The 16,234-nt window shown below is 50.3% G+C and overlaps 1 protein-coding gene across 3 annotated transcripts; it reads left to right on the top strand.

Moving 5' to 3' along the window:
• The first annotated feature begins 2,859 nt into the window (after positions 1-2,859).
• Positions 2,860-15,476, top strand: TMEM275 (transmembrane protein 275). 3 transcript variants are annotated; one of them, XM_079138864.1, is made up of 2 exons: positions 2,860-3,012; positions 13,914-15,476. In XM_079138864.1, the coding sequence occupies exon 2, from the start codon at positions 13,976-13,978 to the stop codon at positions 14,519-14,521; it is 546 nt and encodes a 181-aa protein (XP_078994990.1). In that variant the 5' UTR covers positions 2,860-3,012; positions 13,914-13,975; the 3' UTR covers positions 14,522-15,476. The 3 variants fall into 3 exon arrangements, with proteins under 3 accessions (XP_078994990.1, XP_078994989.1, XP_078994991.1); XM_079138863.1 differs by lacking the exon at positions 2,860-3,012 and adding an exon at positions 3,026-3,580 and having other exon boundaries at positions 13,914-15,475; XM_079138865.1 differs by lacking the exon at positions 2,860-3,012 and adding an exon at positions 13,615-13,879.
• Positions 15,477-16,234: the final 758 nt, after the last annotated feature.

Below are 16,234 nucleotides of genomic sequence, written 5' to 3'. Positions count from 1 at the left end.
ACTGACTGGCTTCTCTGGAATCTAGAGACTGGATCCCTGACTACACCCAGAGATGCCTCAATTCCTTGCTTTATCCTGGCCACAGAAGTTGACACGGGCCCACAGGAACCACAGATTGGGGACCCAGCCAAGCCCCTCAGCCTCCACAGACTAGATGGGAAGAATGGGCCCAGATTCCTTTCAGAATATCAAACTCCTGGTCAGTTCCTCAGGGACAGGCTCTGAGCAGCATTTAGCCAGAGCGGGCCATATCCTTAAAAAGCCCCTGGTCTCTGGAGGACAGAGACTCACAGAAGGACAGACACATTCAGGGCTTTGTATGCTCTGGCTGCAGACAAGCCTCTAGCTCCCCCTCCTCTCCCCTGTCCTGTCACTGCTCCCAAGACAAGCTAAACCTACATCCATCTCAAGCCTGGGCTTGTCTCTAGAGGGCTTCTTGTTCCCTCTGCCTATGAAAACTCCCCTTCTTTAAAGGCCCAGCTCAAAGAACCATGTGCTCTTCTCATCCTCTTCCATCAGCCTGTGTCCCTCTCTTGACACCTCCAGGCAGGTTTGAAGTCTTCTCTTTCACAAAACAATCATTAAGCCAACTGCCCCTTTCCCTGTCCTTGGCACCAGGACACAGAGTGTTCAACAATGTTAGTGGCTTAAATTTAATGGGAAAACTCCCAAGGCTCCATCTACCTGGGCAAGGAGGCTGAGGTACACATAGCCTGGTAAAAGATACCATCTTCCTGCACACCTGCACCTCTAGACCAACAGCATTGTTTGACCTCAAGTGCCCTCTGTTCTTGTCTGGGGAGCAGGAGACAAGCTAGGAACATTCTTCCAGGATTCATGCAGATGACTTCTCTTCTTGGAAGCCTCCTCTGACATCCCTGCGCTTCCACAGTACCAGGGTTTCCTTCCAGCACAATCAATCCATGACTCTCAGTGGTTCTCGTCTATTTCTTCCCCTTGAGAGTGAGAGCAGAGGGCGGGAACCCAGAAGGCATCCAGTACATGTTGGAAAATCAAACCAAAGTGGGACAGCCCATCTCACTACGCAGATGGGAAAGCTGAGGGCCCACAGGAAAAAGGACTCATGGAGTCTCCCAGGGAAAGTCATGAAGCCAGACTATGCATCCAGGTCTTCTGTCTCTCTGCACCTGTGGTTGCATTCTCCGTACAGGTACAGGACTCAACTCCCTGACCACAGATGGACAACTTCCATGAACTTCACAAATTCTGGCTAGTTGTGGAGACTTTGTTCCCCCAGAGGAAGTCAACTTCCTCTCTCCTTGAAATTCCCCCCTCTTTAGCTCCCTTCTGCCTTCTCCCTGCACCTTCTCCTTTTCCTCAATATCAACAGGAACTCAGGCTCCTCCTTGATCAATGAGAAAACCTTCCCCCTATCAATCTTCAATTTTCACTTCAGTGCCCCAAAGAGATGCCCAAGGGTGGAGATGGTCCAAGTTGGGAAGGCAGAGCCTGAACTGCAGGAAGCGTGATCCCAACCCATTAGCTCCTCCCAGCCAAGATCTCCCCAGTGTGGGCTATGGAATCCCTGATGCCTGGCAGGGCCAGGCACAGAGATGCTGGGGATCAGGATGGAATAAATTAAGGAATGAACACATGAAAAGGCAAAAACTGTATTCCAGCACGATGGTGCACTCCTATAATCCCAGCTACTGAGGAAGCTGAGGCAGGAGGATCAAAAGTTCAGGGGCATCCTGGGCAATTTAGAGAGAAGATATCTCAAAAATAATATTAAAATGGCTGGGATGTAGCTCAGAAGTAGAATACCTCTGGGTATTCTACTCTGGGGGGTAATAAAGGCAAGAGTTATATCCACTGGGGAAGAAACTGGTAAGGGTTCAAAGGACCCTCCCAGCTGGGAGGGAGTTCTCAAAGTCCAGCCTCTGGTTCCTCTCTTCTCTTGCTGTGGACTTCCTGAAACCTGCTCTCCTGCAGGTCAATGTCCCCAAGTGTGTCTCCACCTCACCTCTTCCAACCCCATCACTGGAGTGATCCACACGAGACACCTGCCTTCTCTCCCATTCCACACTTTGAAAAAAGAGGAGGTGAGCCAACCTGGCAGGGCTGGTATGGTAGGCAGTGTCAGGGGGAAGAGCCTCGCACCTCTGAGCAGCAATAGCACCCTCCAGTGTTTTAGCATGGGGGCCCGTGCTCTTCTAGCAGTCTGTTCAGTCAAGGAATTTTTTTTCCCCCAACAGCCCTGTTCTAACACCTGGGTTATGGCTGTGCCCTGCCCCTGCTGTCCTGGGATGGGCAGGGCACTGAGAGCACATCAGTGAACTAACAGTGGAGAGTGCTTGGTCCTCGTGGCTCTTTGAAATCACATCCTTGATGGACCAATCTGGGGGAGAACTGTTCCAGTTGAGGGAGGGGAGAATGAAAATAAGACTCACATCCTGGTTGTCTGCCTCCATCCAACCCACCCCTGTGCCCAAGGAGCTGAGGCAAGAAGCCGAGGGCCCTGACCCTGGTTTTCTCACCTCCAAATGGAGGATGGTTGCAGTAGCCCCTCACAGGGCTGGGGTCAGGAGGAAGTTTGCCTGGGCTTGGCCACATCAGGTGGGGCTTGTAATGGATAAGTGGATGTGTGAAGAGGAAGGTGGGCAAGATGCCCTCCCAGCTGAACAACTCCAGGGCCTGGAAGGTCAGCACCTCTGACTCCCACCCAGGTCTCGCTGCAACATAGTCCATCCTGGAGCTGAGCCCTGTGCCTGGCACACCCTCCCGCTCCGTCACAGGGAAACTAGCATAAATTCCACCGGGATTGGTCCTTGTGAGACGGAGACTTCTCTCGCCTTTTAGTTTTGAGAAAAGAGCCACCCGTAGGGGCTCGTGGCAACACTCCTTTTTAGGGGCAGGACCGGTGATGGAGAAAAGGGTGCTGGTAAGAAGCTCCACCCCTGGAAAACTCTCCCTGCCCGCCACAGCGCCGGGCCCCCCAGGCAGTTGGACGCTGAAGGCAGGGCCAGTGCAACCTGTAGCCTTCGCCCCAGCGTGAGTAGCACTGTATCCACACCGGCCCTGGGAAAGTGCTGCGCGCCCTGTGGGCGGCGGGAGTTATTTGCTAGGGTGCTTTCAAACCGGGAAACCTAGAGGAGCGAAGCGCAGGGCCGCGCCGCGCGACAGGCGGGAGCTCCCCCAGGGCTGCCGGGGCCGAGGTGGCTGAGAGGGGCCGCGGGTGGTGGCTGTGACCGGGGGCCTGCACAGCCTGGCGCCCGGCTCCCGCTCCGCCGACCCGGCCCGCGCGCCGCCCCTCCCACCTGTCGCCGCCTTGGCTGCTCCGCAGGAGCCGGCAGAGAGGGGCTGCGCGTGTCGCCCTGAGCCGGGCGAGGAGCCCTGGGCCGGGCGAGGAGCCCTGGGCCCGGTGTGCCCAGCCACCCGGATCCCCTCCTCTCACAGCTTGGTGGGAGGCAGGACACCCCGCCGAGCCCCGGTGCCTGGCGCTCCACCCAGCCCAAGTCTGCCGGCCTTGCCCCAGACTGACCATACGCACTCCCTGGCCACCCCGCGCTCAGGGTTCAGGCCCATCCGACCACAGGGCAGTGTCCACGCACCGACTCAGGTGAGTGAAGGCTGCAGGAGCCGGGGAAAGCTGGAGGGAAGGCGAGGGCTGGGAAGGGGCCGCTTTAAGAAATGCAGGAGATAACTGCGTCCAGACCTGAACTCCCAGGAGGCAGGGGAAGCACTGCCCAGACAAGGGGTCGGGAACCTGTGACCTTCAGAAAACAGGTGAGAGGGAGGAAAGAGAAGGGGAGACACACCGTGAACTGACTGCTTTGGATCCCCTCTGCTCTATCCTTTCCCTCCTGCTCTTAACTCTGTAGAGTCTGTCTTAGAAGCCCCCTGCATCCTCCACAACCTCCCAAAAGACCGGAAGTAGAGAGCAGTGAGCACCCAACCACTTCAAATCCAAGGGACCAGTGAAGCCGGAAGGCAGAAGATGGACATGGATGGCCTCTCTGTACAATGTCTGCTTTCCTATGTATTTAACCAGCATTCACTGGGCCCCTGGGGACAGCCAGGCATCTCTCTGGGGGACACAACAGCAAGCAAGGTAGACATAATCCTGCTCCTGAAGGAAGCCAGTTGGAGCATGCATACCTGGACACAGGAGTCACTTCAGTCAAGAATCTGGGAACCATAAGTTGGCAAGTTAGGAGGAGGAAGGAAGGAAGGAAGGAGGGAGGGAGGGAGGGAAAGAAAGGAAAGGAAAGGAAGAAAAGAAGGAGTATCCCAGCTACACTGGAAGGCAGCTGAAGATAAAGCCCAGGGCTCAGGCACAGGGGTCTGGGTGCCCACCATACCTGCTGAGTCAAGCTTACCATACCTGGTCAGTTCAGTTCATCAACCCTAGTGAGCTCAGCTTCACAAGAAAAAGGGTCACTTGAAGCTGAGTGTGGTGGCACATGACTATAATCCCAGTGACTTGGGAAGTTGAAGCAGGATGATGGCAAGTTCTAGGCCAGCCTGGGCAACTTAGTGAGATCCTGTCTCAAAAATAAAATAAAAAAGGTCTGGGGATGTAGCTCAGAGGTAGAGTGCCCTTAGATTTGATCCTCAGTACCAAAAAAAAAAAAAAAAAAAAAAAAAAAATCATGGAAGAGTCATGGTTGGAACAACTGCACAGGGGGCCCAGGAGGGTCTTAACAGTGGGAGGAAATGGTGGGTGAGCAGGGACAGCAGTGAGTCCAGAGAGGAGGGGATGGACTCAGAGATACTTGGTGGGAGGATCTGCAGGACTCTGAGATGTGTTGGAAATGTGTGGAGAGAAGCCTGTGGGAGTAGGAGGGGCCAGGGCTGACTGAGGCTGTAGGCTTTGTGGGAGAAGGCGACACTGAAGGAACCCGTATCCCAGAGACACAGTGTTCCCAGGAGGGAAGGCACAGCAGACTGAAGCTAGGGACAACAGCCTATTCAAATAGTGTTCATTGAACTCAGCAACAAGCTGTCTGCTGGTAACCTTGGTGAGCATGGAGTCCAAGTGTATTGGAGCAAAAACCAGATTGGAGTGGATGTGCTTGAGAAGGAAGCAAAGTATGGAATGTAGGCAGTGCTTTCAGGAGCCAAAAGAAGCCAGGCACTGTGGCACATACCTGTAATTCCAGCTACCTGGGAGGCTGAGACAAGAGGATCGCAAGTTCCATTCTCAGAAACTTAGCAAGACTGTCTCAAAATAAAAGGACTGGGAATGTAGCCCAGTAGTACAACACCCCTGGGTTCAATCCCCAATTCTGCAAAATAAAAATAAATTTGTTAGCTGGAGACTATCATGACCTGGGGTTGAAGAAAGATTTTATTGCAAGACAGTAACTGAATCCAGTCGATATGGGATCTCAGGTGGTTGCAGAAAGAAACAGGCAAGAAGACCATGGAGAAAATGTAGGGTTCCAGGGATTGTGTGTGATCAGAGAACAGCTAAAGCAAGAGGCAGTACACAGTCCCGGTGAATTGCATGGATTTAGGAGATACATGACCTAGGTTTGAATCCTGTCTCTATTATGTATTACTACCATATGTGTGGACTTGGGTGAGTAACTGAATCTCTTTGAGCCTCTGTTTCCCTATCTGTTAAATAAGGATGGCAATAATGCCTGTCTTGTCAGGTGTGGTAGTACACACCTATAATCTCAGTGGCTTGGGAGGCTGAGGCAGGTGGATCGTGAGTTCAAAGCCAGCCTCAGCGATTTATCAAGGCCCTAAGCAACTTATCAAGACCTTGTCTCTAAATAAAATATTTTTAAAAGGGGCTGGGGATGTAGCTAAGTGGTTGAGTGCTCCTGGGTTCAATCCCCAGTACCAAAATAATAAAAATAATAATAATAATGCCTACCTCTTAGGATTGTCATGGGCTTATGTAAGTTAATCTATATAAAGATCTTATGTCTTAGTCAATTTTCTGTTGCTATAACAGAATACCTGAGATTGGGTAATTTTTGTTTGTTTGTTTGTTTGTTTGTATTAGTTTTAGTTTTTGGTACTGTGATTGACCCTAGGGACATTTAACCACCAAGTCATATCCCCAGTCCTTTTTACTTTTTATGTTGAGACAGGGTCTTGCTAATTTGCTTAGGGCCTCAGTAGTTGCTGAGGCTAACTTTGAACTTGTGATTCTCCTCTCTCAACCTCCCTAGTTGCTGGGATTACAGAGTGCTCCTCTGTGCCTGGCAAGACTAAATAATTTCTAAAGGAAAGAAGTTTATATAACTCACCATTCTGGAAACTTGGAATCCAAAGAGAAAGATGCTGGCATTTGCCCAGGTACTGGTGATGGCTTTGTGCTGCTTCACCTCATGGCATAAAGCAGAAAGTAAGCAGGTATATGCAAAAGAGATAAAAGTCAAAGAGCAGACTGACTTTATATAACCCATTCCCACAGTGACTAATCCAGTCCAGCAAGAGTGAGAACTTTCCCACCTCAAGAATTAAGCCAGTCCCACGAGGAAAGCATTAACCCCTTTTAATGATCTAACTGCCTCTTGAAGGCCCTTACCTCTCAACATCAACACAATGAACTCACATGTGTTCACATGTGTTTCCCAGGAGACAAGCCATACTCAAACCATAGCAGCTTAGAATAGTGTTGAGCACAAAGTAGGTGCTGTCCATTTGTTTGGATAGCCATAGCAGGGGGGGTAAAGTCAAGAGTAAGGTGTCCAGGTTTCTCAGAGGTGGATTGATTCAGGGTGACAACAGGGTGACAAGATCCCAGGGGATAAAGGGGACTGATGATGGAGGTGCAGTGGAGGAACTGGGCATTGGAGATGAGGAGTCAAGGAACTAATGGGCAGAGAGTCGGATGGTTATGCACAAGATGCTGCAGTCCCTCGGGGTAGGACTTAGCTGGAGAAGAAAGCAGAGCTTGTCCCAAAGCCTTGGAAGGAAGCAGACAGGAAGAGCAGCTCCACTCCAGCAGTCTGAAGTCCTCTGCTCTGGTCCCTCCTGCTGGCTCCAGGCAACTGAGTTACCGGGGGCAGAGGCAGAGGTCCAGACTAAGGCTGGAGATTGCCATCTACCCACAGAGGTAGCCCCAACTAGTGGCTAGTCTGAGTATCAGGAAGGAATAGAAGTGGGCAGAAGGCCCCAGAGCAGAAGGATTACCTTTGCCTGGATGGGTACAGAGGCTGATCTAATGAAGCTGCTGAATCCTGTGTCCCTGTGTCCCTTAACTATGCTAAAAGTCAGAACCTGCAGGGCCTGCGGAGATCTTCTAGACCACTTTGCTGATAGCACTAGTGAAACAGCCCAGTGAGGATCAATGAGTGCAGCGAATGCTTGTCAGCTCCAGGCCTGGAGAACCATTGTAAACAGGAGGGCATCATTAGAGCAGCTGAACAGAACTCATACCCTGTGCCCCATCATGAATACCCACTGGCTGCTGCTGTCAAGCATCTCCCCTGCACTCCCAGGCAAGAAGTCTCCCAAGGTACTTCTGCTGGGTAGTAGCTCATCTCCACCAGAAAGGCAGGCAACTGGGAGTGTGTTCACCTGTCTGTTGGCCTATTTGTGTGTAATGCAGCTGTGCTTGTATTTTTTGGTATATCTAATCCCTGAGGGTTATGTGGGATGTGTGTACACATGTGTGCACTTGCACTCAAGGATGAGGATGATGGAGCCCCGGAGCCAGTGACAGGGACTGGAAAGCCACACTTTCAGGCTTCATCCTCAAACCTGTTTCTAGCTTAGGGAATCATCTGTGTGCTTGTGTACACATGCACATGTGTATATGCTCAAATGTACCTGTCGGGGGAAGGACCCTGTGGATTGGCTGGGTGGGGGGATGGTGGCTCTTTGGACTCTGGGGAAGCAGAATTCAGTTGGCAGAAGCTGAGAACTTGCAGGATAGTGAATAAGCCCAATCCAGTAATGAGGAATGGTGATGTGGGAGGTTCCCTGAGAATGGGGGTGGATAGAAAGAACATGGGGTGAGGGCACCAGTGGAGAGGACTGGCCCCAAATTCAGGGATTAAGGGGAAACAGAAGAATTCCCAGTCAGGTGTAAAGGACTCTGACTGGCCCAATGATGGACTGGGTCTCATGTGGAGGACAGGCTGTTTTAACTGAAGCCCCAAGCCCCTCACCAGAGGCTCTTGAGCCACTGGAACAAGAATCAGGAGCCAAGAATCCTGGCAGATAGCCCTGGTCAGGCAGCTGCTCTTGTGCAACACTAATACACCAGAAAGTAGACCGGAAAAGTGAGGCAGGCTTACCTGCAGGGGCTTCTGACAGAGATCCCCTCCCCAGGAGCAATGCCCAAGCTTGTTGATGATACCTGGATAGTAATAATTAACGATTATGTTCTTTTAGGAGGCAAACATCTCTATACCTTCCCATAAGCAGCAGTTCTGGTATAAGAAAAACATGGACTTTTCAATCCAAAAGAACTAGTTTAAACCTGAACTTTCCCCATCACAGCCAAGTGAACCAGGGAGCATCCTTCACCTCATTGAGCCTCACTGTGACTGGGGGTGGTCTTGTAACAGCTCACAGGGTTGTGATGAAGAGCAAAGGAGTTGATGTGGGCAATTTAGCATAGAGTCACTGCTCAATGTGTGTGCCCCTCCCCCTAATCAGGACCCCTGAGCAGCAGTAACTTCTCAGGGAAATAACTTAGTCCCAGCCCAAAGCAAAGAATTTAGAACAATGAATAGGTACAGTCATATTTCAGATCAGTGTAGCTTTTTATGAGACCCTTTGATATTTTGATAGTAATTTCTGAAGAGATCCCCATTTCTACTTTCACAAACCTCAGGTAGCTCAGGATGGGGCAGCAGATTGATGAGAGACTTCCACTGGGGAAGCAATACCTGCTTACGTCTCCCTCTTTACATTCAGACAGTTAAACCTAGAGACGGACCCCAACCCTTCCAGTAGCCCAACCAGATCAAAATCCAAGACCCTTGTCACCTGAGGCCCAGCCCCAAGTGCCTGCCTCTGCTGCAAACAGCTTCTAGACTGAACTCCCAAACAGATCACGGTACCTTCCCAGCCAGAGACAGGGCAACAAGGAGGGTGAATGGCCAGGGCCCTTGGCCACTAATGTCAATGTTTGGAGTCCTGGCTGGGTGGGAAAAGGGGTAGTCTGGTTTGACTTTGTCCATGACCTTCCCCACTCCAAGCCTCAGATTCTCCATCAGTAGATGGAGAGCTTGGTCTAGGTTATCCTCACAGGCTCATCAGCTTAGAGAACTCACTAAAGGGAAGGTCTTTCAATTCTAGTAACTTAAGATTCAGAACAGTGGCCTCTCTGCTGCTCGAGTGCTGGATTTCAGGGCTGGACCTGAAATGAAATAGAAAGGGCTTGGAGGATTGCAGATAGCAATAGCATCAATTTGGAGGGTCCTACTTCATAATCTAGGACTCCAACGTGAAGTGACATATCACAGTTCATTGGCCAGAATTAGTTACACAGCGGCTCCACCCAATCACAAATTGGCCAGGAGATGCCATCTTAACATGTGCCTAGAAGAATGGAAATCCAGAAAGATTCAGTGAACAGCACCAAGGACATCCCATAACAGTGTTAGCCAGAGCTCCCAACAAAACAGAACACCACAACAGGGGTACCCAGAGGGCCACAGTCTGCCAGAGGAAATGGTATAAATTAAATTGCAACTGCTGAATGACCTCAACGCCTCACCCCTGCACATGTCCACATCTTAGTTAGCCATAGTGCAGCCAACTTCAGGCATAAACCCAGCACCCATATGTCCTTAGTTCTTTCTGGGTCTGAGATGGAAATTCCAGGAGTTTGTATATGGAGTCAGCTTTGCCTCCTATGAGCAGATAAGAATCACTCATTGGCAATTAGCACTTAGAAGCTCAGCCCCTGCGCAGGAATTTAGTTTCTGTTGAACCAAGTATGCTAACCCAAGGAAGGAACAAAGAGAATTTACCTTCCTTGCAACAGGGAAAACACAGCCTGTCCTTCTCTGCTGTTGGCAGGTGAGGGATATAGTCTTAATTTCAGGAGTTTATCTACAGGGCCTAGAGGAGAGCCTGTGCCATGCCTGGTACTTCATTCAACAAATATTGAGCAAACCTAGTGGTATGCTTTGTTGAGAGCTTAGGCTTTGGAGTCAGGACACCAGGTTTTGAATCCTGGCACCACTGGCACTGCCGTGGAGTGGTTTTGGGTGAGTTTACTTAATCTTTCTGTGCCTCAATTTCCTCATCTATAAAATGGGGATCTAATGGTAATGCTCAATCTTATGTTACAAAAATTATATTGGATATTATTATAAAGTGTTCTGTACAGCACGACTGTTCATTATCAATCTGAAAGTGCAAATTTCAGATTCTCATCTAGAATTCTGTTTCCAACTAAGGTAGACTAGCTTATATCAGACCAACACCACTGAGAATAACTTAAAAAAGATGGATTTGGGTAGTTAAGAAATTTGTTTAAAGGCATAGGAGGTAGGGACTTCAGGAGGCCAAGATCTTGGGAAGAAGTAATAACTGAAATTAAGTTATTAGATGGCCAGGAATAGTGGTACACACCTGTAATCTCAGCTGCTTGGGAGGCTAAGGCAAGAGGATCACAAGTTCCAGGCCAGACTCTGCAACTTAGTGAGACCCTGTCTCAAAATAAAAAATAAAAGAGCTGGAGATGTAGCTTAGTGATAAAGTAAACCTGGATTCAATCCCCCATATCACAAAAAAAGGAAGGAAAAAAAAAAAGAACTCAATAGATAAATTTAATAGTAGGGAAAGACACTTCTGAAGAAAGGATTAGGGAACTGATTGATAAATCAGAAGAAAAACATCCAGACAGAAACAGAGATGCGGGGAAAACCTGGGAAAATACAGAATAGAGTATAAGAAGCATGTGGAACAAAACTGAATGGTTGAACATATGTGCAACAGGATCCCCAAAAGGAGAGGCAAGAGAAAATAGGGAAAAAGAACATCTGAAACTTTCATATATTGGGGGTAGATATTAACCCATATGTTGTAGAAGTACCAGGAACCCCAAGAAGGATAAATTCAAAGAAAAACATACTTCAGCACATCGTAGTAATACTGCTGAAGACAAAAAGACTTCCCTATAAGGGGAAAAAAATGAGATCTTTGGCTCTTCCAGCCACCTAGGACCCCACCAACCCTTGTCAGCTTTCAAGTCTGGTGTGAAGTGAGATGAAGGGCCAGAGTCTGTCCCCTCCACCAGAGACCCCCTCAGTTAGCCTCAGAGGGAGCCTTCCCCACAGAAAGATCCCACCTTTAGTTGGGCATAGTTGGGCATAGCAAGGGAGGCTGAGGTAGGAGGATCGTTGGGTTCAAAGCCAGCCTCAGCAACTTAGTAAGACCCTAAGCAACTCAGCCAGACCCCTGCCTCTAATAAAATGTTAAAAAGGGCTGGGGATGTGGCTCAGTAGTTAAGTGTCCCTGGGTTCAATCCCTGGTACAAAAAAAAAAAAAAAAAAGTTTCCACCTTTGCCAGATAATGTCAGATATTGATAAATAAGGAGAGGAAGGAGTTTGAAAGGAAAATCTGGAAATCTCACAGCCTCTTCTGAGCATCAAACCTTTGTCTTTAAAATGAAGCAATATTGTGTATAGTGTGGCCCAGGTATCTGCTCTTTTACTCTGGTTTTAGGTTGCCTTTTCTTCTTTTTTAGTCCAACTACCAGAGCCCAATTCTCTCTGAGCTTCAGTTTCCTCAGTTGTAAATGTGGTTATTAGTAAGTGTCACACAATTATAGGGATTAAATGATATCATGGCTATAAAAGTGCTTTGCAAACTGTAAACGGCTGCATCCCTTTAGCTCTTGCTGTTGCTGCCTGGCAGAACCAGCAGCAGCAGGCTAAAAGAGAGTGGATGGTTCATGCCTGTGTGGCGCTTCTCAAGGAATCTATGATTTATAGATGACCAAACTCAAGGGTCAACAAATGCTTTCTTTACCAGGATTTTGGGATTTCTGCCAGCTTGGTAGGGCAGCAAGATGATTCTTGGTTGGAGTGAGTCCCAGTAGAACTGCCACCTCTCAGCATAGTGCCAGGAGGGGGAGCCCTGGAGTCATCAGATCTGGAGGCCTGGAAGTGGCCCTCCAAGCCCTCTGACTTGCTTGGGCCAAGCTGAGCCCAGCCTGTGTCCAGAGTGAAGAATCTGAGCTGCCCCTTCCTGATACTTTCTCTCATTTTCGTTCACCTAGTCATCAAACTTTTTCCAATCCCAAAGTGTGCAGGCTTTGGAGACACTCAGGAAGACATTTCTAATTGGGAGGCAGACCAACTACTATGTTTCCATACATGACATGACCAGCTTCTCAGATCTGACAGGAAATAACTCACTTCTCTGTCAGCCCCCACAAGGGCAAGGTTAATGTTTAATGTTTAATCAGCACTGTTAATCATGGTTAATCAGCACTGTTCTAAGCACTTTATTTAACTTTATTTCATTTAAAGCCTTTAATTATTACTATACCCTGTGAAGCTGATTCTATTTTTAACCCAATGTTACATGTGATAATCCTGAGAACAGAACATTGGGCCTCTTGTCCAGGTCACCCTCCCTGCATGTTCTCCTCACCCTGAATGCTCTGCTCCCATTTGTGCTACCATCTGATTACTCCCCTACCTACCCAGGACTCTTCACTGACATTTTTTCTCAGTTCTAACACAACTTATGAGCCATGATCTCATCCTTTCAGGGCCTTGCTACATATGATTTCAAAATTCTCAGATAGAAGACATGAATCTCTAATCTCTGGTTATATTACTCTTGCTTCTACATGCATTTCCAAAATTCTAGCATTCAATGATAGATCCCAGAACCAAAAACATCTAGAGATTCCCAGAAAGGAATTCTAGCATGCACTGATATTGGGCTTTTGAATCCAGATCCAACTGCTGAATTCTGGATTTAACTGGGTAGTAGAATGGAGGTAGGCCATAGAATGCCCAGTCTAGAAATGTCCCAGGGATCCCACCCACCATGGGGACTGCTTCCTCTCACTGGACACCCGAAGCATCCAGAGTTCCTCACTCTCACATGACCAGTCACACCAGGGCCTCATCTGATGTTTAGGAAAGTTAATGTCGTGCTGTGCTTACCAGAGCCTAGTGTGCAGTAGGCAGCAGGCTATTTGCCATTTAGGTCCTGGATTTTGGGATCTTGGGTAAAGTGCTAGACCTCTCTTGAGCATCAATTGTTTCCTTCCTCCACCTCCTCCTCCTCCTCCTCCTCCTCCTCCTCCTCCTTTTTCTTCTTATTCTTTCTTTATTTGTTTATTCCAGATTGAACTTGAACTCAGGAGCACCTTACCACTGAGTTATATCCCCAGCACTTTTTATTTTTTATTTTGAGAGAGGGTCTCAATTGCTTAGGGTCTCACTAATTTGCTTAGGCTAACCTGGAACTTGCATCCTCCTGCCCCAGAGTGGCTAGGATTACAGGCCTGCTCCACTGTGTAAGGATAAACTTCCGTTTTCTTCATCTGAGTAAGGAAGGATTAGATCAAATGATCCTCAGGCCTCTTCCACTTGGAGGTGGAGCTGTCAAAAACCAAGAGCTGCCAAACTGTCCTCTACCTATAACTACTGAGAATGATGATCATCATCATTTAATAAGCACCCGGCTGAGGGTTTCACAGCTATTCACTTTCTTAATTTAATTAGCCCAGGAAGGCTTCTTGGAGGAGAGAAGGTGGAGGGAGGGCAACTGGCAAAATTAGCGGTGAGGGACTCCAGGAACGAGGTAGAGAAAACAATAGGCAACTTCGCATGTGAAGTGGGTTGTTTCCCAGAATCAAAGCAGAGGCAGGGGTCTGCCCAAGGTGACCTCTTCACTCGCAGGCACGGAATGAAGCCAAGGAACTAAGCCGAGACACTCCCCTGACTTGCCTTCTCTGTGTGCTCACAGGTGCCTTCTCTGTGTGCTCACAGGATCACCGCAGGATCATCGTGAGCTCGCCCCTGGCTGGAGGGATCTTGATGCGTGTCAGGTGTGCTCAGGCTGATGCCGCCCACACAGAAAAAGAAGAGCAAGGGGTCTCTGTCTCCCGCGCCCACCGGCCGTGCTCAGGGCCGGTTGCCCGGCCTGCCATCACCTGCGCTGTGCTGCGCCTGCGGTCTGTGCGTGCTGCTGGCCGGTGTGAACGTGACACTGGTGGGTGCCTTCGCCTCCTTCCTGCCAGGGTACAATGTGCCACTGATCCTAGGGCCGGCGCTGCTGGTGCTGGCACTCAGTTTCTTCGCAGTCTGCTGCGTGTGTAGCCGCCGGGGCCCAGCGCTCCGCGCGCGCTCGTTGCAAACTGCGGGCAGGAGCCAGAATGGCGGGCGTGCAGGGCCAGTGGCGCTGGAGATGGAAAGCAGCGAGCGCACGGCGCAGGACACTACGGCGGTCCAGCTCAGCCCCGCCGCATCGGCAGCGTCCTCTGGCCGCTCCAGCCCGGGCCCTGGCCCCGGCCTTTTCAGCCTGGACGCGCCGGCACCCACAGCAGTCTATGTGCCGCGCCCAGAAGGGGCGCAGCTCAACCTGCCCCAAGAGTTGTCCGCTTCCTAGCGGACTAAGACCCCTGTCGACTCCCCTGTCTGGGTTCCCTCCGTCTTGTGTCATTTAAGCAAAAACGAGGGGGGGGGGATTTTTTTCCCCACAAGGGACAGGTCTTGGGAACAGGTGATCTCATCTGTCATGTCAGAACTTCTGGAGGGAAGAATGTGGTGATGGTGTCAGGGCTCACATCCTAAAGAACCTTGGTCCTTTAGGGTTTCTGCGCTCTACTTTACCTTACCCCCGAGATGTGATGAAGGTGGGCTTCTGGACCTTGGAACCTGACCCCACCCACAGTATTTGGGCACTTGGAGAAAGAAAGCATCCACTTCAAGGGGGGCTGGCTACCAGCAAGGCCCTTGCCCCCCAAGGGGGGAGAAGGGAGGAATTCAGCCTGGACTTGTTCCATCCCTTCAGACTGTGAAAGTCCTCTAGGCCCCCTTCTGCCCCTCCCCTACATCCTTGTCTCTACACCAACATGATCTCTGGGATTCATTTGGGAGGATTCTGACTTCAGCCATGAGTGGGTAGGGCTGAGTGAAGCCTACCCTTCCGTCTGACTCTCACAGTGTGAGCCCAGACAGGAGCCCTGCCAAGGATGGGTGCTGAGGGGGGTTCTCCAACCCTGAAGGTCCCAGTGTGGTCTGCACTGCCAACAGTGCTGCCACCTTGTGCCACACCTTATGTCCCCACTCCTCAATAAAGCACCTTTGGAGTCAGTCCTTTTCGGTGTACAAGCTGGAGGGAGCTTGCTGTGGGGCCTCAGGTGGTGGGGCCTCTGGCTGAGCACTTGGGTTCTGGGCCCCTGCCTGCCAGTGGCCAAGCCCTTCAGCATCCTAGCACCAGCTCCTCTTGGAGACCTAGAGAGGGGCCCCAGGGGAAAGGAGTGTGTGCCTGTGAATGCCTTGTGGGAACAGGTGGGCCACACCCAGAGCTGGAGGAATGTAGGAGTGTGACTGTGGGGGCCATTGCCTGACTCCTGTAGGAAGGGAGGAGTGCAGTATTTGGGTAGCTGTCAATATCACAGGTCTGTAGGAGTATGGGGACACATGGCCACCCAGCAGGGATGGTGAGGGGAGAAGACCCCATGGAGCTGTGTAAAGTCTGGACCTTTATCTGGGGCTGGCTTGGCTTGCAGAGTTTGGGCCCAACCTGTGGTCTGTCCTGGCAGGTGAGGGCACCTGGTAGAGAAATGGGGGCTGCCTTGTAAGAAGTACAAGGGGACTTGGGGAAAATCCTGAGCTCTCTTCCTCCCTGCAGGGACCCAGGCAAGAAGTGATGGTGGTACACACTGGCCCACCACCCCTTGGGGACCTTGACTCCCTGCCCTTGTGGCTTTATCAGTTTCCCTTTCCAAGGTGGGCACTGCTGCCTTTCTGCCATAGCCCAGGTGCTTCCCACAAGGAGGGCTTTGTCCTTCCTCTGACACCGTCTCGGTCCTCTTGTCCCGCTGTCTCCCTCTCCCACTAACCTGGAGTGTTACAAATCTGTCAGTAGGCGCTAAGCAGGTCATCTCCATTCGTTCTAATGGGTGGGTGCGCCCTAACCTTCGAAGCACCCAGCACCTGGAGCTGATGACCTCTTCTCAGCACTTCCCCACCCCCACCACGTGTGTGTGAGTCCACCTCTTCAGACTCATCCTCTCTTCTGGTTCATTGGTCTGCAGCTGTCTGAGGCCACCTGCTGCCTTAGTAGGATAGGCAATGAGGGGCCACTGCTGATGCT

This window comes from Sciurus vulgaris (assembly GCF_902686455.1).
Source record: "Sciurus vulgaris genome assembly, chromosome: 1".
Lineage (NCBI taxonomy): Eukaryota > Metazoa > Chordata > Mammalia > Rodentia > Sciuridae > Sciurus > Sciurus vulgaris.
The sequence above is the reverse complement of the archived record's forward strand: the minus strand, read 5'-3'. Positions and strand labels throughout refer to the sequence as shown.

Bases quoted from the DNA above. Each gene is read 5' to 3' on its own strand.
- TMEM275 (XM_079138864.1), top strand. From the start codon at position 13,976: ATGCCGCCCACACAGAAAAAGAAGAGCAAGGGGTCTCTGTCTCCCGCG.